At 43.4% G+C, this 25402-nt stretch overlaps 1 protein-coding gene across 1 annotated transcript in view; it reads right to left on the bottom strand.

The window, feature by feature from the left end:
- Positions 1 to 25402, bottom strand: part of GPD1L (glycerol-3-phosphate dehydrogenase 1 like) — an 84912-nt gene that overhangs the window by 26528 nt on the left and 32982 nt on the right. The window contains exon 5 of the mRNA XM_069730026.1: positions 25153 to 25265. Coding sequence (XP_069586127.1) covers positions 25153 to 25265 — 113 coding nt within the window. The remainder of the gene's footprint in view (positions 1 to 25152; positions 25266 to 25402) is intronic.

Here is a 25402-nt window from a genome sequence, read left to right as displayed (position 1 = left end):
CTACGCATACCAGGATGGGGAAGAGGAGGCCACGCACACCAGGATAGGGATGAGGAGGTCACACATACCAGGATACGGATGAGGAGGCCACACATACCAGGATAGGGATGAGGAGGCCACACATACCAGGATAGGGATGAGGAGGTCACTCATACTAGGATAGGAATGTGGGGGACATGCATACCAGGCTTCTACTAGAGTCAATAAGTTTTCATGGTTTTCTTTTCTTAAGGTAAAATTAGGTCAGTTTATTCTCAAGTAGATACGGTATGTTATTTTTTGTTTTTTAATTATTTTTTTTAAACAGGTTATTAGTTATTACTATTATAAATTGGCTTGCCAAAGTATTCACCCTTCTTGGCATTTTTCGTGTTTTGCTACCTCACAACCTGAAATTTCACAAGTTTTGTTTGGGGGGGTTTGCATCAGTTCATGTAAAGAACATGCCTACAACTGTGAACATTTGGTTTCCTTTTCATTGTGAAGCAAACAATAGGGCAAAATAACTAAAAACCTCAGTGTGCATAACTATTCACCCCCTAAGGTCAGTACTTCATTGAGCCTCCTTTAGCAGCAAATACAGCTGCAAGTTGCTTTGGATAAGTCTAGGAGACTTCCACATCTGGCCACTGGGATTTTTGCCCATTGCACAAGGAAAAACTGCTCCAGCTCCTTCAGGTTTAGTTTCCTCTGGTGAAGACTGACCACAGATTCTCAATTGGATTAAGGTCTGGGCTATGACTAGATTACTACAATGCATTTACACTTTTCCCCTTAAACCACTCGAGGGTTGCTTTAGCAGTATGCTTTCGGTTATTGTCTTGTTGCAAGGTAAACCTTTTCCTGTCCCTGCTGCCGAAAAACATCCCCACAGCATGATGCTGCCACCACAAAGTATCAATGTGAAGATGACATTCTTGGGGTGACGAGCTTTGTTGGTTTGGCACCAGACATATCACTTACCTTGGTGGTCAAAAAGTTAAATTTTGGTTTCATCTGACCACAGCACCTTCCTCCATACATTTGGGGAGTCTCACACATGTCTTTAGGCAAACTCAAAACGAGCCTTACATTTTTTGTGTATAAATTAAGGCTTTTTTTTTCTGCCTACTCTTCCTCAAAGGCCACCTTTAAAGAGTGTATGGCTTATTGTGGTCGTACTGATAGATACAATAGTCTCTGCTTAGGAACTCTGCAGCTCCTTCAAGGTTACCTTTGGTCTCAGTCCTGCCTCTCTGATTAATGCTGTTCTTGTCCAGGCTGAGAGTTTTGGTGGGTTTGTTGTGGTACCATGATCTTTTCATTTTATGATAATGGATTTGACGCTGTTCTGGGGGGGATCGTTAGAGATTGGGATATTTATTTATTTTTAGAATCCATCCCGGACTTGAACATCTTAACTTTATTCCTGACTTGATTGGAGATCTCCTTGGTCTTCATTGTGCTGCTTGGATAGTGGTGCCTCTTGCTTAATGTTATTGCACAGCCTCTGTAACCTTCATAAAAGGTATATATATATATATATATATATATATATATATATATATATCTCTATCTCAGACCATGCAACACTTAGATTGCACACAGGTGGACCTTCCTCTCAGTAAGCATGTGACTTATGAAGGAAACTGCTAGCACCAGAAATTTTTAGGGGCTGGATAGCAAAAGGGTGAATACATATGCACAGATCAATTTTTAGATATTTGAACCCATAAATTTAATGTAGACTTATATTTTTCCTCACTTCACTAACTTGGCCTATTCAGTGCCGATGTATCACACACACACACACACACACACAATTAGGTTACAACCTGTGCTTAAATATTTGTGTAATGTAACAAAATAGGTAAAAAATTTAACATGGGGAGTGGGGGTAGGGAGTGAGTACTTTTGCAGGCCACTGTACTTTATTTTTATTTAAGGCAATCTTGTCATTATCTGTTAAGGTCTATGGGACAGCCTGTTCTCAAGATTTACATGTTTACACCATATTTTACTTAAAATGAGCTAAAATAAGCGACCGTCTGCGCAGGTATAATGCATTGTGTTCGATCGCCATTTCATATCCAATTGCACAAGCCGTTGGTTTCACTTTTACTATCAGTTGCGCAGGCGTACTGATTTGTTTCCATTATTAGGTTTGCGCAGGTGCAACAGAGGAACCGGTTGGATCAGTGTGTGATCTTTATCGGCACTTGCGCATAGATGGTTTTCATACAACTTTGAATGCTTGGTGTTCACACATGCATACTATATTTTCCAATTTATTTATGTCTTGAGCTTGTTTTCCCCAAATAACTATTTATAACTTTGTCTCACATCATGTGCTCAGATCCTCAAACAACTATTAATAAAAACCTTTGTTTGTGCAATCACAACTTACATCTCCTGAGAGTTTTATCACAACGCACTCCACACCTGGTAATTATTGTTAACTCATTTCATTTATTGCACTTGAGCCTCATTATCACCCCTGAAGAAGCTACACAGTGGTGGCGATATGCGCGGGGCTTCTCCCTCACTTATTTTTCAGTCAGACTTTACAGGTTTTTTTATGCTCATGCTCCCTTCTTCATATTCTGTTCTTACTAAAGGGGTTTGTTTTGAAACCTTGGTTCCATCCTTGATTGCTGTGACCACTTAAATTTGCCCTTTTTTGTCTTCATCTTAAATAAATTGTGGTTCTGGTGGCATAGATCTTATAGACATTGGTGTTTTGTATATTACTTGTTTTTTCTTGTAATATTGTGCTGCATTACTACTTTTTGGCAAGTTTATTAGGTTTCATACACTACTGTATTTTTTGGCCCATGCATATTCATAGCCATTATTAGATTTCCTCTATTCATATTGTCTGGCAGTTGGGGATAGGTGCTGCTCCTAATTTGGACACGATAGTAGTGCATTTATCACCTTGTGGCTTTTAAATGATTTTATGTTGATCCCTCAACTTTTTTTGCATACTTCTTTTCCGAGTATGTCATTCATCTTTTAAGTATGCGTTTGGCTGATCAGAATCATATTGGTGGTGCCCTCAGTTATTTCATGCCTCACACTGGTGATGCCACCTTTCATTTAATATAAGCTCTGAAGGCAGATTCTCAGGGAGGTTTCTGCCAGTCCCATAGATGTTATCAGCTCATTTACATACCGTATTAAGAAAAATGTATTACTCTGGATTAAAATATCGAACCGCAATGTATCATATTATTCACTTTTCTATGACCTGCATACCCATATAGACTGCTTCGGAGGGCTGATCCTATTGACATATTTCCTTAACCCCTTCCTGACATGCGCCGTACTAGTACTGCTTTGCGGGAACTGCTTTCCCGCAAACTGCAGTAATAGTACGGCGCTGATATTTCCGGTCACCGCACTACATCGCGCGGTGACCGGGTGAGAATGGCTGCTGTTTCTGACAGCAGACCATCCTGGCACGCCACCACGTGGGGCTGATCCGCCCCCCCACATCAGCAATCGCTGTGATTGGCTGGTGAACTCACAATCACCAATCACAGCGAAGCTGACAAAGTTGCAGAAAAAAAAAAAAGCATGTGACAGGCTGTGATTGGTGCTGTGTGACGTAGCACCAATCACAACCATCACAGTAGGTGGGGTGATCACCACGTCACCTCACCTGATTAACCCCCATGGTGCTGATTGGCTGAACGATAGCTTCTAGCCAATCAGCGCCAAAGGGGTTAATTAAAATAGTGATCACCAACCTGCACGCCATCTTCACCTCAAATTTGGCATGCAGAGCGGTGGTCTAAGCCCATCTGTGTCACCTGAGCAAAGGATTCCACTGCGATCTGTGCTGTGCTGCCATCTGTCTGCTGTGTAACATAGTAACATAGTAACATAGTTAGTAAGGCCGAAAAAAGACATTTGTCCATCCAGTTTAGCCTATATCCATCATAATAAATCCCCAGATCTACGTCCTTCTACAGAACCTAATAATTGTATGATACAATATTGTTCTGCTCCAGGAAGACATCCAGGCCTCTCTTGAACCCCTCGACTGAGTTCGCCATCACCACCTCCTCAGGCAAGCAATTCCAGATTCTCACTGCCCTAACAGTAAAGAATCCTCTTCTATGTTGGTGGAAAAACCTTCTCTCCTCCAGACGCAAAGAATGCCCCCTTGTGCCCGTCACCTTCCTTGGTATAAACAGATCCTCAGCGAGATATTTGTATTGTCCCCTTATATACTTATACATGGTTATTAGATCGCCCCTCAGTCGTCTTTTTTCTAGACTAAATAATCCTAATTTCGCTAATCTTTCTGGGTATTGTAGTTCTCCCATCCCCTTTATTAATTTTGTTGCCCTCCTTTGTACTCTCTCTAGTTCCATTATATCCTTCCTGAGCACCGGTGCCCAAAACTGGACACAGTACTCCATGTGCGGTCTAACTAGGGATTTGTACAGAGGCAGTATAATGCTCTCATCATGAGTATCCAGACCTCTTTTAATGCACCCCATGATCCTGTTTGCCTTGGCAGCTGCTGCCTGGCACTGGCTGCTCCAGGTAAGTTTATCATTAACTAGGATCCCCAAGTCCTTCTCCCTGTCAGATTTACCCAGTGGTTTCCCGTTCAGTGTGTAATGGTGATATTGATTCCTTCTTCCCATGTGTATAACCTTACATTTATCATTGTTAAACCTCATCGGCCACCTTTCAGCCCAAGTTTCCAACTTATCCAGATCCATCTGTAGCAGAATACTATCTTCTCTTGTATTAACTGCTTTACATAGTTTTGTATCATCTGCAAATATCGATATTTTACTGTGTAAACCTTCTACCAGATCATTAATGAATATGTTGAAGAGAACAGGTCCCAATACCGACCCCTGCGGTACCCCACTGGTCACAGCGACCCAGTTAGAGACTATACCATTTATAACCACCCTCTGCTTTCTATCACTAAGCCAGTTACTAACCCATTTACACACATTTTCCCCCAGACCAAGCATTCTCATTTTGTGTACCAACCTCTTGTGCGGCACGGTATCAAACGCTTTGGAAAAATCGAGATATACCACGTCCAATGACTCACCGTGGTCCAGCCTATAGCTTACCTCTTCATAAAAACTGATTAGATTGGTTTGACAGGAGCGATTTCTCATAAACCCATGCTGATATGGAGTTAAACAGTTATTCTCATTGAGATAATCCAGAATAACATCCCTCAGAAACCCTTCAAATATTTTACCAACAATAGAGGTTAGACTTACTGGCCTATAATTTCCAGGTTCACTTTTAGAGCCCTTTTTGAATATTGGCACCACATTTGCTATGCGCCAATCCTGCGGAACAGACCCTGTCGCTATAGAGTCCCTAAAAATAAGAAATAATGGTTTATCTATTACATTGACTCCTGTGATCACAGCAGCAGCACCTCCCCCACCCCTTTCCCATCCCTGTTCCAGTAACCCCCCCTCCCTCTCGTTTTTTTTGTGCACTTTTTTGTGTTTTTTTCCTGTGCGCGGCGTCCCGCGCAGAGCATTCGTGCTCTTTTTATGTCCGCCGTGCTCTGATCTGTATCGTTGCTGATCAGAGACTGTGCCACATGACTTTTTCTTTTTTTTAGCTAGCTAGTGTAGCGGTCTTCACAGTCTAAGCGAAGAACGATTTATTTATTTTTTAAAGAAAAATAATAATTGTAGTTAGTATAGTGTAGTTTCAAGCTCAGCAAAGTACGGTAGCCAGCGTCAGTGTTGGACGTCCCCTTTCCCATCCCCCCTCCCTCTCCTCCAATTGATTTTTTGCACCTTTTTTCCTGTGCGCGGCATCCCACACAGAGCATTTGTGCTCTTCCTGTATCCGCAGTATCGCTGCTGATCAGAGACTGCGCCACGGGAATTTTTCTTTTTTAGCTAGTTAGTGCAGCGGACTTCGCAGTCTAAGTGACGTCCGATTTTTTTTTTTTATAGAAAAAATAATAATCATAGTTAGTATAGTGTAGTTTTAGACGTAGCAAAGTAGCGCAGTCGGCTTCAGTGTTTGGTGACGTCCCCCCGTCAATTGAATTTTTAGTGCACTTTTTTGCGCTTTTTTTCCTGTGCGCATTTTTCTTTTTTAGCTAGTGTAGCGGACTTCGCAGTCTAAGCGATGTCCAAATTTTTTTTAGAAAAAAATAATAGCAGTTAGTACAGCATAGTTTTAGACATAGCAAAGTAGCGTAGCCGGCGTCACATCGTTAGTGACAACAAATCTTCTTTTAGAGAGAAAAAAAAAAAAAGTACAGAGTAGTTTTATGGGTAGGGAGGTAGCTTTTTTTTTCTTGCATAAAAAGTGCATTAGGGGAGCGTACGTCACATTGTTGGCGACGTGTTTTTCTTTTGTAAAAAAGAATTTGCGTCGGATAAATTTATAGTGAGGGCATTAGTGTAGTGAACATCTTTTTTTTTATACAAACTTCTTTTTTTTTTAAATCCGATTTTTCTTTCCATTTTTTCTTCTACATTTTACCTCACTACTTCTTTTTTCTCTGTTTTGTTATAATAAAGAGTACCCTATACACAAGCCCCACACATTACACGTGTAAAAGCACCACTTACATACACATCCCCAGGGTTTGGGAAAAAAAATAAAAATGGCCCATTCGTCAACAAGGCGCTATTCACCAGAGGAGGCTTACGCCATCCTTGCGTCCGACACGGATTCAGCCAGTAAGGAAGATACCACATTCCTCCTCCTCATCTGGTGAGGAAGGACCCCGAACAAGGCGCCCTAGGAAACTCCTGCGGCAATCGATCCTGTATGGATTGCACCCCCCGAAAATTTTCAGCCCGTCATTCTGGATTTCAGCAGCAGCTCAGGTATCCAGTTTGACACCACTGGCCTCACTGAAATTGACTTCTTCAAATTCTTTTTCAGTGAGGAAATAATAAATCTTATGATGGCCCAGAAGAACCTGTATGCCCAGCAATTTTTCACCCAAAATCCCACGCCATCATACGCCAGATGGACCCCCGTAAATGCAGCAGAGATGACATTTTGAGGAATTGTGCTGCATATGGGCATAAAAAAAAAAAACAGAAATAGTCAGTACTGGAGTTCTGATATTCTCTACAGTACACCAGTATTCCGCATGGCCATGAAAAGGATACGATTGGCCATACAGTGCCATGCGAAAAGCCAAAGTATGGTATAGAAAAATTGGCCATGCACATTGTACAGATGGCACTGTACAATGCTTTTGTGCTGTCCTGCTCTGCAGGAAATACGGGACCTTCCTTCAGTTTCAGTAGGAAGTCATCAAGGCCCTAATGTTTGGAACTCGGGGAGGTGAGGGCTCCAGTACTTCTGAATCTGATCGTGCCCGTATTGTCCCAGGTCAACATTTCCCAGGATAGGTTCCCCAAGCAGCGAGGACAGGCCGATCACAAAAACGGTGCAGAGTATGCTCCAAGAGGGGAATCCGAAAAGACACAACTTACCATTGTGAAACCTGCCCTGACAAACCTGGCCTTTGCATTAAGAATTCTTTCAAAGCGTACCACACGTCCACAAATTAATAAAATTAGTTTATACCCTTTTGACATATCTATAATCTGATGTACCGAGCACATCTTACACATACCGCCACATTATAAATTCATACACTAAAACCAAAAAGCATTATAGTTATTACTATAAAACTATGCCTCTAGATAAATTCCTTCAGAGGTGTAGTTTCCAAAATGGGGTCACTTGTGAGGGGTTTCCACTGTTTAGGCACATCAGGGGCTCGGCAAACGCAACATGATGTCCGCAGACCATTCCATCAAAGTCTACAGTCCAAAACAGCACTCCTTCCATTCTGAGCCCTGCCGTGCGCACAAACAGTGGTTCTCACCCACATATGGGGTATCGGCGTATTCAGGAGAAAATGTGCAACAACTTTAGTGGTCTATTTTCTCCCGTTACCTTTGTGAAAATAAAAAAAATTGGGGCTAAAAGATCATTTTTGTGGAAAAAACGGTAATTAGACCTACCGGTAATTGTATTTCCAGGAATCCATCCTGACAGCACCATTGGAGGACGTCCTTCTTACCCTCAGTGGGACAAGAACAACAAGTGGTTAAAAGGACCCTCCCCACTCCACCCACTAGTGATTTTCCAAGTACCACATCTGGATGGATGCAAAAAAGAATTTATTCAACAAATTTATACCAATGTTACATCACATTAGTTTATTAATACAAATTTGCAGTGGGAGGGAACTAGTAGTGCTGTCAGGATGGATTCCTGGAAATACAATTACCGGTAGGTCTAATTACCGTTTTCCAGTTCACCACCTGACAGCACCATTGGAGGAATACCAAAGAATGGTAAACTAGAGGGGGACTACTGCATGTAATACTTTTCTACCAAAAGCTAGTTGCTCTGATGAGACATCAAGTTTATAGTGTCTGGCAAAAGAAGAAAGACTGGTCCAAGTTGCAGCCCTACAGATCTGCTCTGCTGAAGCTCCCCCCCTCTCTGCCCATGATGTAGCAATAGCTCGGGTTGAGTGGGCTCTAAGGGTATCTGGAGGATCCTTCCCCTGGGCTATATACGCTAGGTTTACAGTAGTCTTAATCCACCTAGCAATGGTTGATTTCGCTGCCTTACAACCTTTATTTGGTCCCCGTACTGTATGAGCAGGTTCGGGTCTTGTCTCCAACCTTCAGTCGCCCCCAGGTATTTCAGAACTGTCTCTCTAACGTCAAGGTTATGATAGACCTCTTCCTTCGTGTTTCTAGGGTGTTGGCAGAATGAGGGAAGAATTACTTCTTGGTTTATGTTTGTAGATGAGACTACCTTGGGGAGAAAGGCTGGATTAAGTCTTAAGACTATTCTGTCATCAAAGATACGGAGGTACGGATCCTGTATGGATAGAGCCTGCATTTCCCCCAAACTCTTAGCTGAAGTAATGGCCACTAGGAAAGCAGTTTTAAAAGAGAGATTGGCTATGTCCATGTCCTCTGATATTAAATATGGGGATCTGCACAGTGCATTAAGGACCAAATTTAGGTCCCAAGGAGGAGACGACTTCCTCACAAGAGGTCTCATTCTTTGTTTGGCTCTAGCAAATATTGCTGTCCAAGGATGGGAGGCTAATGAGGAGTCAAAAAACACACTAAGGGCAGCAATCTGTACTTTTAAAGTACTAGGTTGGAGGCCTTTTTTAAATCCAAGTTGTAAAAAGTCAAGGATTCTAGGAATGTCTGGTTTTGAGGTATCTATAGGAATCTCTACTAGGAAAGAGCAATACCGCTTCCAGATCTTGTTATAGATCGCTGAAGTCACCGGTTTCCTGCTTGCCTGGAGTGTGGTGATAACCTCTTTTGACAGGCCTCTGGATCTTAGAGTCAGGCGTTCAGGATCCAGGCAGAGAGCTGTAGTGAATCCGGATTGCTGTGTAACACTGGACTTGACACAGAAGATCCTGCCTCTTCGACAGAAGGATAGGTGTTTCTGTCGTCATTCTGGATAGAAGATCAAACCAGCTCTTCTTGGGCCAAAATGGAACCACCAGGATTACAGTCGCTCTTTCGTCCCGTATCTTCCTGAGTGTTCTCGAGATCAGTGGCAGGGGTGGAAAAGTGTACATAAGTCCTTCTCCCCAATATTGAGACAGTGCGTCGACTCCCACTGCTCCCTCTAGAGGATTGAGAGCGAAAAATGCTCTGGCCTTTGCATTTGATCTGGTGGCAAAGAGATCCACTAGAGGCATCCCCCACCGCTGGCACAGATTGCTGAACACTTCTGGATTCAATTCCCATTCTCTGGGATCTACTGTCGTTCTGCTTAGAAAATCTGCTACCTGGTTTTTGGCACCTTCCAGGTGAACTGCCGAGATGGACCTGACGGATTTTTCTGCCCATCTGAAAATCTGAGAATCAAAGCTAGTAGTAAAGCCGCACCCTACAATGGCAATGTCTCTATGGACAACATGGCGCGCGTCCTTACCAGGGGATCCATCCCAGTAAATAAAGTCCAATATATATGTAGAAAAGGACAGCACCACAGCAATTGTGAAAAAACAGCTCTCGTGTTCATTCTGCCATCTGCGACGTTTCGGTCCGTGGACCATGCTTGAAAAAGGTCCATCTGAAAATCTGGTCTGCCAAGTGCTGTAGCGATGGATGTTTTGGGCCTCCCTGGTGCCTTAGAAATGCCACTGATGTCACATTGTCGGACAGAATCCTCACGTGTCTGACTTGAGACTGGGCATGGTAGAGCACTTTCCAAATTGCATACAGTTCTCTGAAGTTTGATGATTTGGCCGACACTTCTGGACTCCACTTCCCTTGGTAGTATGTCCTTCCTATGTGCCCGCCCCATCCGTACAGACTGGCGTCTGTGTTAACAGTGACACAGGGATAGAGGATTCATGGAACTCCCACCTTCAGGTTTTCTGGGACGGTTCACCAGATTAGGGACTTCTTTACCGGAGGAGAAAGAACCATCTTCTTCTCCAGAGAATTTTGCCTTCTGTCCCAAGATTTCAGAATTTGCTTTTGTAACCCCTGTGAGTGAAACTGGCTCCATTTCACACAGGGAATACAGGCCGTCATTAAGCCTAGGAGCCTCATTGCTTCCCTTATAGAGGAAGTGCTTTTCCTGAAGCGTTATATGTTCTCGATTAATGACTTCTGTCTTTCCTCTGGTAGAAAAGTTGTTCTGGTATTGGAATCTAATATGACCCTCAAAAATTTTATTCTGGAATTTGGGACTAGACATGATTGCTGTCAGGTGGTGAAATGGAAAATGTTTTTGTGGAAAAAAAAATTCACGGCTCTACGTTATAAACTTCTGTGAAGCACCTGGGGGTTCAAAGTGCTCACCACACAGCTACATAAGTTCGTTAAAGGGTCTAGTTTCCAAAATGGGGTCACTTGTGGGGGTTTTCCCATGTTTAGGCACATCATGGGCTCTTCAAACGCAACATGGCGTCCACTCAATTCCAGCCAATTTTGCGTTCAAAAAGTCAAAAGGCGCTCCTTCAATTCCGAGCCCTGCTGTGCACCCAAACAGTGGTTTCCCCCCACATATAGTGTACCGGCGTATTCAGGAGAAATTGCTCACCAACTTTAGTGGATCATTTTCTCCTTTTACCCTTGTAAAATAATCAAATTGTTGCCGAATGATCATTTCTGTGACTAAAAAGTTAAATGTTCATTTTTTCCTTCCACATTGCTTCAGCTCTTGTGAAGCACCCGAAGGGTTAATTAACTTCTTGAATGTGGTTTTGAGTACCTTGAGCGGTGCAGTTTGGAATTGTGCCACTTTTGGGTATTTTCTGTTATATAGACCCCTCACAATGGCGAGGTGGTCCCTAAAAAAAAAAAAAAAAAAAAAAAAAAAAAAAAAAATAATTCGCAGGTCAACTTTTAACCCTTATAACTTCCTGACCAAAAATTATTTTGGTTCCAAAATTGTGCTAATGTATAGTACACATGTGGGAAATGTTATTTATGAACTAATTTTTGTGACATATCTCTCTGATTTAAGGGCATAAAAATTCAAAGTTCAAAAATTGCTACATTTTAAAATTTTTCGCCAAATTTCCATTTTTTTTTTTCACAAATAATCATAAGTCATATCGAAGAAATTTTACCACTACCATAAAGTACAATATGTCACGAGAAAACCCATCTCAGAATCACTAGGATCCGTTAAAGAGTTTCAGAGTTATGACCTCAAAGTGACAGTGGTCAGAATTGAAAAAAATTGCCTTGTCAGGAAGTTGAAAACAGGCTTCGGGGTGAAGGGGTTAAATAAATGTTTTTTTTATTAAAAAAAAAAAAAAAGCGTCACCAACTATTTATATCTGGTCTCCATGCTCCTAGACACAAGCTGCATTTAAATGAAGCAAAAGCAATTCTGCTGTTCAGCGGAGCTACAAGTCAGCATAGTATAAATGCTCTTTTAAGTAATGCGTGTCCATAGCCAGGAAAGGACACCGCATCGGAAAATCACACAGAAAGTGAACATCAGGCCACATTAAGTAATGGGCAATTTAATGTTTTAAAAGGTAATAAGAGCGTTCGATGTTTATGGATTTAAATGGAAAAGCAAGGCAGGGCAATAATATAACGCTTGCCAAGAGTCGGTGCAATAGAGGGCTGAAAAATGTGAGCTGAACACAGCGAGCGCAGGAATAATAGGGCCACATTATTGTGTAGGGATGTGTAATGCTAGGATCAGATAAGTGCAGCGGAATACTGTAGAGGTGTAAAGGTACCTTCACACTGAGCAACTTTAGAACGATAACGATAGCGATCCGTGACGTTGCAGCGTCCTGGATAGCGATATCGTTGTGTTTGACACGCAGCAGCGATCAGGATCCTGCTGTGGCATCGCTGGTTGGAGCTAGAAGGCCAGAACTTTATTTCGTCGCTGGATCACCCGCTGACATCGCTGAATCGGCGTGTGTGACGCCGATCCAGCGATGTCTTCACTTGTAACCAGGGTAAACATCGGGTTACTAAGCGCAGGGCCGCGCTTAGTAACCCGATATTTACCCTGGTTACCATTGTAAATGTAAAAAAAAACCAAACACTACATACTTACATTCCGGTGTCTGTCGCGTCCCCCGGCGTCAGCTTCCCTGCACTGTGTCAGCGCCGGCCGTAAAGCAGAGCACAGCGGTGACGTCACCGCTCTGCTTTACGGCCTCTTTTGCTGGTACAGTAAAAAAAAAAAGCAGCTTTTAATTTGCATTAAAAACGCAGTAAAATTGCAATGTGTGAGCACCGCATAACACATAAGTAAATGCAGTATTGCTGTGTGTCGTACAAGTGATCAGACAATCACAGGTTTAAGTCACCTACAGTCATGGCCAAAAGTATTAACACCCCTGCAATTCTGTCAGATAATACTCAGTTTCTTCCTGAAAATGATTGCAAACACAAATTATTTGGTATTATCTTCATTTAATTTGTCTTAAATGAAAAGACACAAAAATAATTGTCCTAAAGCCAAATTGGATATCATTCCACACCAAACATAAAAAAGGGTGTGGACAAAAGTATTGGCACTGTTCGAAAAATCATGTGATGCTTCTCTAATTTGTGTAATTAACAGCACCTGTAACTTACCTGTGGCACCTAACAGGTGTTGGCAATAACTACCGTATATACTCGACTATATAAGCCGAGATTTTCAGCCCAAATTTTTGGGCTGAAAGTGCCCCTCTCGGCTTATACTCGAGTCACGGTGGGCGGCAGGGTCGGTGGGTGAGGGGGAGAGGGCGCTGTTGCATACTTACCTAGTCCTGGCGCTCCTGACGCTGCCCCTGCCTGTCACACAGTCTCCGGGTGCCGCAGCTCTTCCTGTCAGCGGTCACGTGGGACCGCTCATTAGAGAAATGAATATGGACTCCACTCCCATAGGGGTGGAGCCACATATTCATTCCTCTGAGCGGTGCCAGTGACCGCTGACAGGAAGAGCTGCGGCACCCGGAGAGTGTGACAGGCAGGGGCAGTGTCAGGACTAGGTGAGTATTTTATATTCACCTGTCCGCGTTCCACACGCCGGGCGTCGCTCCATCTTCCCGGCCTGCTCCATCTTCCCGGCGTCTCTGCGCTCTGACTGTTCAGGTCAGAGGGCGCGATGACGCATATAGTGTGCGCGGCGCCCTCTGCCTGAACAGTCAGTGCAGAGAGACGCCGGGACGAGACGCCGGGAGCTGCAATCAAGAGAGGCGAGTATGGCTTTTTTTTTTTTTTTAATTATTATTGCAGCAGCAGCAATGGCAGAGCTTTATAAGGAGCATATATGGGGCAAGAGTGAACGGTGCAGAGCACTATATGGCACAGCTATGGGTCAATAATTAACGGTGCAGAGCACTATATGGCACAGCTATGGGGCCATAATGAACGGTATGGAGCATCTATTTTTATTTTTGAAATTCACCGGTAGCTGCTGCATTTTCCACCCTAGGCTTATACTCGAGTCAATAAGCTTTCCCAGTTTTTTGTGGCAAAATTAGGGGGGGGGGGGTCGGCTTATACTCGAGTATATACGGTAAATCACACTTGCAGCCAGTTGACATGGATTAAAGTGGACTCAACCTCTGTCCTGTGTCCTTGTGTGTGTACCACATTGAGCATGGAGAAAAGAAAGACCACAGAACTGTCTGAGGACTTGAGAAACCAAATTGTGAGGAAGCATGAGCAATCTCAAGGCTACAAGTCCATCTCCAAAGACCTGAATGTTCCTGTGTCTACCGTGCGCAGTGTCATCAAGAAGTTTAAAGCTCATGGCACTGTGGCTAACCTCCCTAGATGTGGACGGAAAAGAAAAATTGACAAGAGATTTCAACACAAGATTGTGCGGATGTTGGATAAAGAACCTCGACTAACATCCAAACAAGTTCAAGCTGCCCTGCAGTCTGAGGGTACAACAGTGTCAACCCGTACTAACCGTCGGCGTCTGAATGAAAAGGGACTGTATGGTAGGAGACCCAGGAAGACCCCACTTCTTACCCTGAGACATAAAAATGCCAGGCTGGAGTTTGCCAAAACGTACCTGACAAAGCCTAAAACGTTTTGGAAGAATGTTCTCTGGTCAGATGAGACAAAAGTAGAGCTTTTTGGGCAAAGGCATCAACAGAGTTTACAGGAGAAAAAAAATGATAATTACTTACGGGTAATTTGATTTTCCAGAACCATGACAGCGCCGCACGTGAGAAATGGCATCCGCCCCCAGGAACAGGAAACCTGTAGCAGAGATATAAGAATGGGGCGGCCCCTCTCTCCTCAGTTTGTTTCCAGAGTATGGAAGATGACCGCTTTGTTAGTACACAGTTATGTATCATATTTACATTTGTATAATCTTTCGTTAGCTTCTGTCTACGCATATATTTTGCATATATACATTTACTTATATACAATAAGTTTTTCTTTTTTTTTTTTTTTGTGAATCACACAACCATCACCAAGATAGGGCGGGAATTAATGCGGCGCTGTCATGGTTCTGGAAAATCAAATTACCCGTAAGTAATTATCATTTTTCCCTTCACCATGACAGCGCCGCACGTGAGAGGAAGAAATAGAAGATTCCTAGGGTGGGACGACAGCAGACAACACCTTTCTCCCAAAACACAAGTCTGATTGACCTAAGTCTAACCTATAATGTCGGAAGAAGGTAGAGGGTGATGACCATACTGCCGCTTTACAAATCTGTTCTATCGAGGCGTTTGCCCTTTCCGCCCAGGAAGTGGCTATAGCACGCGTGGAGTGAGCCGTAACACCCTGTGGGGGAACTTGACCAGAAAAAGAATACGAAAATGAAATAGCCGTACGCAACCACCGTGCAATAGTTGCCTTTGAGGCCTTTTTTCCCCTGTTTGTCCCCTGAAAGGTGACAAAAAGGGCCGATGACTGACGCCAAGATTTTGTGGCCTCTAAGTATTGAAGGAGGCAGCGTCTGACATCGAGACAATGGAAGGTTGTTTCCCCCTGGGATTTTGGTTGGGAACAAAAAGAGGGCAGAATAATTTCCTGGTCTCTATGAAATTTAGAATTGACCTTCGGAAGAAAGGCAGGGTCGGCTTTAATAACTACTTTGTCATCATGGAAAGTAGTGTAAGGAGGGTTCACCGACATAGCTTGTAACTCACAAGTACGGCGGGCAGACGTTAAGGCAACTAGGAGAACCGTTTTTAGAGTCAAGGATTTTATTGATATAGAATCAAGAGGTTCAAAGGGGGAAACGGTTAGGGCCTTTAAAACTAAATTTAAATCCCAGGGAGCTACCTTAGGTATTAATTTTGAGGGTCTGGAAGTAAAGGAGGCTCGAATGAACCTATAGACCCAAGGGTGGTCAGCCAGCTTATGATCAAATAGTGCACCAAGGGCAGAGACTTGCACCTTTAAGGTGCTAGTAGACAGACCTTTTTCCAACCCTTTTTGGAGAAATTCAATGATTTCCTTTACCGGGACCTGTTGACCAGAGTTCGACAACTGTCGCCCCGAGAAATCTAGGAATTTTTGCCAGATTTTCTGGTATTTGTCTGAGGTGACTTTTTTCCTGCTAGCGAGCAATGTGGTCACCAAAGGGCTTGAGAATCCTTTTGCTAACAGAAGTCCCCTTTCAAGTTCCAGGCGGTGAGATGCAACCTGTGAACTTGGGGATGTTGAACTGGCCCTTGGTACAGGAGATCTGGGGCATCCGGAAAGATCCACGGGTCCGAGATAGACATGCGCCTGAGCCACGTGAACCATGCTCTTTTCGGCCAAAAGGGAGCTATGAGGATTACTCGTGCTTTGTCTTCCCGAATTTTCCTGAGGACTGTCGGGATTAATGGTATTGGGGGGGAATGCGTATGCTAGATGGAAGTTCCACCGATATAGGAACGCATCTACCCCCTCCGGGTGTTCTCTTGGGTTCAGAGAATAGAACCTCTTCACCTTTCCGATTTTGTTTTGTGGCGAACAGGTCTATGTCTGGAACGCCCCAGCTTGCACATATTTTCCCAAATACCCGCTGGTTCAGGGACCACTCCCCCTGATGTAACGTGTGACGGCTTAAGTAGTCGGCTACTTGATTCTCTGATCCTTTCAAGTATGTTCCGGTTAGTGAAAGAAGGTTGTTTTCGGCCCATATAAAAAGTTCTTTGGCTTCTGCCATAAGGGATGTTGATCTTGTGCCCCCTTGGCGGTTTATATAAGCTATCGTTGTGTTGTTGTCGGACAACACCACCACATGTCTTCCCAGAATCCTTTTTCCTATATGAAGAAGTGCTAGTCTTACCGCAGACAATTCTTTTAGATTGGAGGACGCTGTTGTCATTGGGCTCCCCCATTGACCCTGTAGGACCTGATCTCCTAAGTGTGCCCCCCAACCCCACGGACTCGCATCGGTAGTAATGACCACTGGATCTCGTACTGACCATGGCACTGCGTTGGTTAGATTTTCTGTTTTCAGCCACCACTCTAGTGAGTTTTGAACCTTTGGTGATAGAAGAATCTTCCGATTCAGATTGTATGGATTTCTTTCTTGTTCGGCTAGAATCTGCCATTGTAACTCTCGTGTGTGGCTTTGTGCCCATCGCGTTGCTGGAATTGTTGCCGTTAGGACTCCTAAGAGTGACATTGCATTCCTCAGAGAGATAGTCTGTTGTAGTTGGAATGACTATACTCTCTGCTGAATAGATTGAACTTTCCTCTGTGGGAGGACACACTCCTGCTTGACTGAGTCTAACACGATTCCGAGGAATTCTTGAGTTTGAGTTGGGACAAGCCTTGATTTTTTCAGGTTTATCATCCATCCTAAACTGGTCAGTACCTCCAGTACTCTTGCGGCCGCCTTTTCGCAACTTTCTTTGTTTTTTGCTATTATCAAAAAATCGTCCAAATAGGGTACCAACATTATGTCTTCTTTCCTGACAAAAGATGCTACTTCGGAAATAACTTTTGTGAATAAAGGGGGCGCTACGGCTACCCCAAAAGGAAGACATTGATATTGTAGATGGACAGGGGTTTTTCCCAGATTTACCACTAATCTTAGATATTGTTGGTGTTGGACAGCGACTGGCACATGGTAGTAAGCGTCTGTAAGATCGATCACCACCATGTAACAGTTTGGGTCGAGTACTTTTACTGCAGTCTTTAAAGTTTCCATCTTGAATTTGTCTATTTGAATGTAATGGTTTAGGGCTTTTAGGTTGAATATTACTCTCAGCGAGCCGTCTGGTTTTGGTGTTAGAAATAAAGTGCTGTAGAACCCTTTCCCTATCTCTTGATGGGGTACTTCTACTAACACTTCTTTTTGCATGAGGAGATAAATTTCTCTTTCTAATATGGCCTGATTTTTTCCCCCCACCTGGGTCATTTTTACACGATTTGGTGGGAGGTTGGAGAACTTGAACCTCAGACCCTCTGACAACAAATTTGTTATCCATTGAGAAGCCGGCAGCGCTGCCCAATGATGGACAAACCGCCGGAGTCTTCCCCCCACCGGAATGCTGGCGTCACTGACTTTTGGGATCAGGCTTGGGGGGAGGTTTGTTGAAAAGGAATCCCCTTTCCTTTCGCTCTCTCCAGGGTCTGCCTCGACTAGACCTGTCATCTGATCGGCCGCGGGTCCCTCTATATCCACCACGAAAGGACGAACGAGAGGTATCCCATCGGCGCCTGGGAAAGGAAGGAGGTGGAAACCGCTTCTTTTTGTCCGACGCCTTCTCAAGGATCTCGTCTAGAGCTTTGCCAAACAGGTATTGCCCTTCACAGGGTACTCCACAGAGTTTGACCTTTGATTGGAAGTCAGCCGTCCAATTTTTTAGCCATAATGTTCTCCTTCCTGAATTGGATAACGCACACACACGTGCGGCACTTCTAACTGAATCTATCGAGGCGTCTGCTAGGAATCTTGCGGCGCCTTGTAGAGAGGGTAATGCTTCCAGAAGCCTCTCTCTTGGGCATTTGTTTTTGATTTGGTCACTTAACTCCTCTAACCACTTGACCATAGCACGTGCCGTGCAAGTGGCAGCAACCCCGGGTTTAAATGACCATGTCGCTGCTTCCCAAGCCGACTTTAGAAAAGCATCTGCTTTTTTGTCGAGGGGGTCCCTTAGGGCTCCCATGTCTTCAAATGGTAACGCAACCCCTTTAGAGGTGCTAGCGATGGCTGCGTCTAGTTTAGGAGCCTTATCCCACTTTTCACAGACTTCCTCATCAAAGGGGTACTTGCGTTTTAATGCCTGAGGGACAGACATCTTTTTATTAGGTTTTTTCCACTCACGTTTTATTAATTTGATTATGTTATCGTGGAAGGGAAAAAACTTTCGCTTCTTCTCCTCCAAGTTGCTAAACATGGTGTCTTGGATTGTCCGTGGTTCTCTAGGGGTTTCTACCCCCATAGTCGTTCTGACAAGTTTGAGCAGCTTCCCAATGTCCTCCGACTGAAAACATGGGTGGCCATATTCCTCATCTGTGGAGTCTAAATCCGAAGCATCAGAGGGGGTTAAGGCTCCCGGCTCATCCCCTGAATCTATGTCCGACCCTTGCTCACTTGTTGGGGGAGGGGGGGGTCTCTTTTGTGTGATGTTTCAACTGTTCTTTAACTGTAGATTTAACTTCCTCCCGTATGATTGTTTTAATGTTTTGTAATAGGGAAGAAGATTCCTCCGCAACTGTTCTGTCGATACAGGGCTGGCAGATCTTTTTGCTGTATAGCCTAGGGAGTTTTTCTTTACATAGTGGACAGACCCTATTCTTTTGCTTGGAGGTGGCTTTCCCTTCCTATAAAACATAGTGCACAGGGTATCAGTGTGTGTGTAGCTTGCCTTACAAAGGCACTCACCCCTCCAGGACCCTGGGTACCGCTGCAGCTTGTGTCTTCCGACATTCTGGGCGCAGGCATCAGCAGCTCCGGATCTACCGCTGGTTCGGTCATCTCCGTCTGAAGAGCAGGACCAGCGACTCCTTTCTGCTGCTCTATTATATAGAGGAGCGGTGTGCGCGCCACTGGATCAGCTTCCGCCCGGAAGTGTCCAGCACACCGGCTCCCTCGGCGTGTGACGTCACTTCCTGCGACCGGAAGTCGTCATCCTCCACTTCGGCACCAGCGTCAGTGAAGGACACGCCCCCATATCCCCGGACCGGCTTCCTGCACAGAGCGGTCGCCGGGGAGTCCAGCGAGGGAAAGGGATGGCGCGGACCCAGCAGCCCGACACCGGACAGCACCGCACGCGATGCCGCCGACTACGGCTGGCCCCCCACGCGGACCTCGGCCTCCGGACCGGAATCATCAGAGGGAGATCCCTCCGGAGGTAGGAGCTCTGCAACAGGCGTCCACCTGCAGGAACAGGAAACCAAACTGAGGAGAGAGGGGCCGCCCCATTCTTATATCTCTGCTACAGGTTTCCTGTTCCTGGGGGCGGATGCCATCTCTCACGTGCGGCGCTGTCATGGTGAAGGGAAAAAAAGAGGCATTCAAAGAAAAGAACATGGTCCCTACAGTCAAACATGGCATAGGTTCCCTGATGTTTTGGGGTTGCTTTGCTGCCTCTGGCACTGGACTGCTTGACCGTGTGCATGGCATTATGAAGTCTGAAGACTACCAACAAATTTTGCAGCATAATGTAGCGCCCAGTGTGAGAAAGCTGGGTCTCCCTCAGAGGTCACGGGTCTTCCAGCAGGACAATGACCCAAAACACACTTCAAAAAGCACAAGAAAATGGTTTGAGAGAAAGCACTGGAGACTTCTGAAGTGGCCAGCAATGAGTCCAGACCTGAATCCCATAGAACACCTGTGGAGAGATCTAAAAATGGCAGTTTGGAGAAGGCAGCCTTCAAATATCAGGGACCTGGAGCAGTTTGCCAAAGAAGAATGGTCTAAAATTCCAGCAGAGCATTGTAAGAAACTCATTGACGGTTACCGGAAGCAGTTGGTTGCAGTTATTTTGGCTAAAGGTTGTGCAACCAAGTATTAGGGCCCCTTTCCACTTGTGTGAGAAAAAAACGGTCCGATTTACGGACCGAAAAAACTGATGTAACGTCTGCGAGTGCCATGCGATTTTTTTATCGCAACATCCGTATGACATCCGTATTGCTGTCCGATTTTTACGCACGGGTCTCCTTTGAAAAGCCGGTAATTCAGCGCAGAGTACAGTAAAATCACAGTGACAGGTTAGATTAGAGTAGATATATACACATAGAATAGGTATATATACATATATATATGTCAGGGAGACACATATATATATATATATATATATATATATATATATATATATATATATATATATATATATATATATATATATATATATATATATATATAATGCAGCGCTAGATAGCTTTAAAGCTGGTAATTCAATTACCGGCTTTTGCTTTCTCCTTCACAAACCCGACATGATATGAGACCTGGTTTACATACAGTAAACCATCTCATATCACCATTTTTTTTGCATATTCCACACTACTAATGTTAGTAGTGTGTATATGCAAAATTTGGGCGTTCTAGCTATTATATTTAAGGGTTAAATGGCGGAAAAAGTTGGCGTGGGCTCCCGCACAATTTTCTCCGCCAGAGTAGTAAAGCCAGTGACTGAAGGCAGATATTAATAGCCTGGAGAGGGTCCATGGTTATTGCCCCCCCCCCCCCCCCTGGCTAAAAACACCTGCCCCCAGCCACCCCAGAAAAGGCACATCTGGAAGATGCGCCTATTCTGGCACTTGGCCACTCTCTTCCCATTCCCGTGTAGCGGTGGGATATGGGGTAATGAAGGGTTAATGCCACCTTGCAATTGTAAGGTGACATTAAGCCTAATTAATAATGGAGAGGCGTCAATTATGACACCTATCCATTATTAATCCAATTGAAAGAAAGGGTTAAAAAAATACACACATTAAAAATTATTTTAATGAAATAAAAACAAGGTTGTTGTAATTTTTTATTTAACGCCAAATCCACTCAGTGAAGACCCTCGTTCTGTGACAAAAAAAATAAAATAAACCAACAATATACTTACCTTCCACAGATCTGTAAAGTCCAACGATGTAAATCCTTCTGAAGGGGTTAAAACATTTTGCAGCCAGGAGCTTTGCTTATGCAGGCTACTCCTCGCTGCAAAACCCCTGGGAATGAGTCTAAATATAGATCAATGAGCTATATTTAGCTTCATTTGCGGTGAGGCGCCCTCTGCTGGCTGTTCATAGATCGTGGGAAATTTCCTAGAAAGCTCCCAGGCTTTCTAGGCAAGTTCCCACGATCTATAAACAGCCAGCAGAGGGCGCCTCACCGCAAATGAAGCTAAATATAGCTCATTGATCTATATTTAGACTCATTCCCCGGGGTTTTGCAGCGAGGAGCAGCCTGCATTAGCAAACCTCCTTGCTGCAAAATGATTTAACCCCTTCAGAAGGATTTACATCGTTGGACGTTACAGATCTGCGGAGGGTAAGTATATTGTTGGTTTATTATGTTTTTTCTTTCACAGAACGAGGGTCTTCAGTGATTGGATTGGGCGTAGAATAAAATACTCCAACAACCATTGTTTTTATTTCATTAAAATAATTTTAAATAATGTGTTTGTGTTTTATTTAACCCTTTCATTCAATTGGATTAATAATGGATAGGTGTCATAATTGACGCCTCTCCATTATTAATTAGGCTTAATGTCACCTTACAATATCAAGGTGGCATTAACCCTTCATTACCCCATATCCCACCGCTACACGGGAATGGGAAGAGAGTGGCCAAGTGCCAGAATAGGCGCATCTTTCAGATGTGCCTTTTCTGGGGTGGCTGGGGGCAGATATTTTTAGCCAGGGGGGGGCCAATAACCATGGACCCTCTCCAGGCTATTAATATCTGCCCTCAGTCACTGGCTTTACTACTCTGGCGGAGAAAATTGTGCGGGAGCCCACGCCAATTTTTTCCGCCATTTAACCCTTAAATATAATAGCTAGAACGCCCAAATTTTGCATATACACACTACTAACATTAGTAGTGTAGAATATGCAAAAAAAAATGGTGATATGAGATGGTTTACTGTATGTAAACCAGGTCTCATATCATGTCGGGTTTGTGAAGGAGAAAGCAAAAGCCGGTAATTGAATTACCAGCTTTAAAGCCATCTCACGCTGATATATATATATATATATATATATATATATATATATATATATATATATATATATATATATATATATATATATATATATATATATATATATATATATATATATATATATATATATATATATATATATATATATATATATCTCCCTGACATATATATATGTATATATACCTATTCTATGTGTATATATCTACTCTCATCTAACCTGTCAGTGTGATTTTACTGTACTCTGCGCTGAATTGCCGGCTTTTCTAAGGACACGGGTGCGTAAAAATCGGACAGCACTCGCATGGTGCGAGTGCTGTGCGTTTTTTTTCTCGCACCCATTGACTTGCATTGGCGAGTCTCGTCCGAGAATCTCAGCAATACGCAGCATGCTGCGATTTTTTTCTCAGCCGACACAGATTTTTCTCAGTCCGATTTCGGCTGGGGAAAAAAAAAAAAAAAAAAAAAAAAAAAAAAAAAAAAAAAAAAAAAATCGCAAATGGAGTGTCACATATTGATTAACATTGGTCCGAGTGCAATCCGATTTTTTATCGGATTGCACTCGTCCGTTTTCCTCACAAGTGGAAAGGGGCCCTTAGGCTGAGGGTGTCAATAATTTTGTCTGGCCAATTTTTGGAGTTTTGTGTGAAATGATCAATGTTTTGCTTTTTGCTTCATTCTCTTTTGTGTTTTTTCATTTAAGACAAATGAAGATAATACCAAATAATTTGTGTTTGCAATCATTTTCAGGAAGAAACTGAGTATTATCTGACAGAATTGCAGGGGTGTCAATACTTTTGGCCATGACTGTAAGATGGCTAATACGGTAAAGGAAAAAAAAAAAAATCATATTAGCCCATTTCCTCCATTAAACACGCACGCACAGCGTTTTATAGAGTGTGTGGACTTAATTTTGATTGCCAGGCAGTAACATTTTGGGGGCTCATCACCCTGTGTGATTGATGAGTGATGGCAGAGTGTTGTGCAGCTGGAGTGTGTGGACCCTGTTGGGGTGTGATTTACTATAGCCTAGAACAGGTGTTGAGTGAATTGAAGTCACGACCCAGGTCATGTGCTGAGAGAAATTTGTACATGACAGTAAGGTTAAGCTTTTAGTGCATTTTTGATGCTGCCATTTGCTCCCCAGTAGATAAATCTCAGCTAGAGATGAATTACTCCTGTGTTCCTACTGAGAGCTCTGTTGATGGGTTATGGGGCACCATCCGACTGATGGTGGAGAGAGATGTTGATCACACGTCTCATGTCGAACTGCTGATCACATTGTTCTCCAGGAAAAAAGTCACTGGGCAGCATGTCAAACCAGCAGCTTCTCACAGGAGCGCTCGGCTAAATGTGCACTCCTGTGTATGGGGAAAATATTGTTCAGAAAACAGCCATGTAGTGTGCGGGGCCAGCCTTGGGTTCTGTGAATACATTGCTTTGTGTACAAAGTTGCTCATATTTTTAACGCAGACTATATCAACATGTAAACTGCAATGTTGAAGGCAATTAAACAAATTAAGCAGCCGGCTAGCAGAACTATTAGATCGATACATCGTATACAAAAAAAAATATGGCACACTGGAACAGGGTTCATGAACTTTAGACAAAAATAAAAATAAATCTAATTTGAATCTGTCCTAACACTTTCACTGGCAAGACACTGAGGGCGTATGGACATAATGATGTGGATGAGTCACGTCTCGCTGCAGGAAATCAACACAAGCAGACAGGGTCCGGCCACGGCACAGCGATTTCTAGATGGTAAACAAACTAGATCTGAACCATGTACTATAGAGAGAAGACCCAGCATCTCGCCGTCAGGAGCCATGTTCTGTAGACGGAGACCTAATGCCCAAGATTTCCTTTTCTAAAAAGGTATTGCTAATGGATTTACGCCGTACAATATTTACTAGAAACTAGCGATGAGCAAGTGTGCTCGTTAATCGAGTTTTCTGAGCATGCTCGGGTGTTCTCAGAATATTTTGGGCGTGCTCATAGACTATATTTGAGTCCCCACAACTGCATGATTTGCGGCTGTTAAACAACCTGAACACATGCAGGGATTGCCTGTTAGGGAATCCCCACATGTATTCAGGCTGTCTAGCAGCCGCAAATCATGCAGCTGTGGGGACTCAAATACAATCTACGAGCACGCCCAAAATATTCGGAGAACACCAGAGCATGCTCGGAAAACTCGAGTAACGAGCACACTCGCTCATCAATACTAGAAACGCTTCAGTTTATCTAACCAAAGTATTTCTCAAATCACACAAAAGTCGGTTGTGTGGGATAATCTTAGTTAACCAAAGGCTTGTAGATGTAGAAAATAAATGGAGCTGTTACTCAAAAGCCCCAGCATAGTCTCTCCGTCGCCAATTTGCTACCGTAGTCATGTGTGCTGGCGATAGGACGCCATCTATCAGCAGCTCTGCTGATGGAAATCAGGTCCAGTTTCTGCCAATAAATGTTTATTATGATTATCCTGTTACGATATTGTGCCCATCACACTTGAAAGACCAACATTTTTTTTACTGAGTAAATGACTACAAACATAGAATAACACTTTTTTTTGTTTCTGTAGACATTACCTTTAAGGCACCACACAGTTCCACAGTATCAGCATCGTCCACTACAGTAATACGGAAATTTGGGGTCTGTAAAAGTTCTTTGAACAAAAGGCCATGTTCAATTACTTTACTTCCTGAACAGAAAAAAGAAAATATGTTTATTAAAAAAAAATAAGTACCGTAATTGGTTTTGCAATCCTTACTTGCATAATATACTGTATGTTTGATTCTTTTATGTTATGCTCATTTATCATGAGACACCACTGCTATG

The sequence above is a fragment of the Ranitomeya imitator genome, chromosome 6 (genome assembly GCF_032444005.1).
Source record: "Ranitomeya imitator isolate aRanImi1 chromosome 6, aRanImi1.pri, whole genome shotgun sequence".
NCBI lineage: Eukaryota > Metazoa > Chordata > Amphibia > Anura > Dendrobatidae > Ranitomeya > Ranitomeya imitator.
Note: the sequence above shows the minus strand (reverse complement) of the source record. Positions and strands in the feature narration are given on the sequence as shown.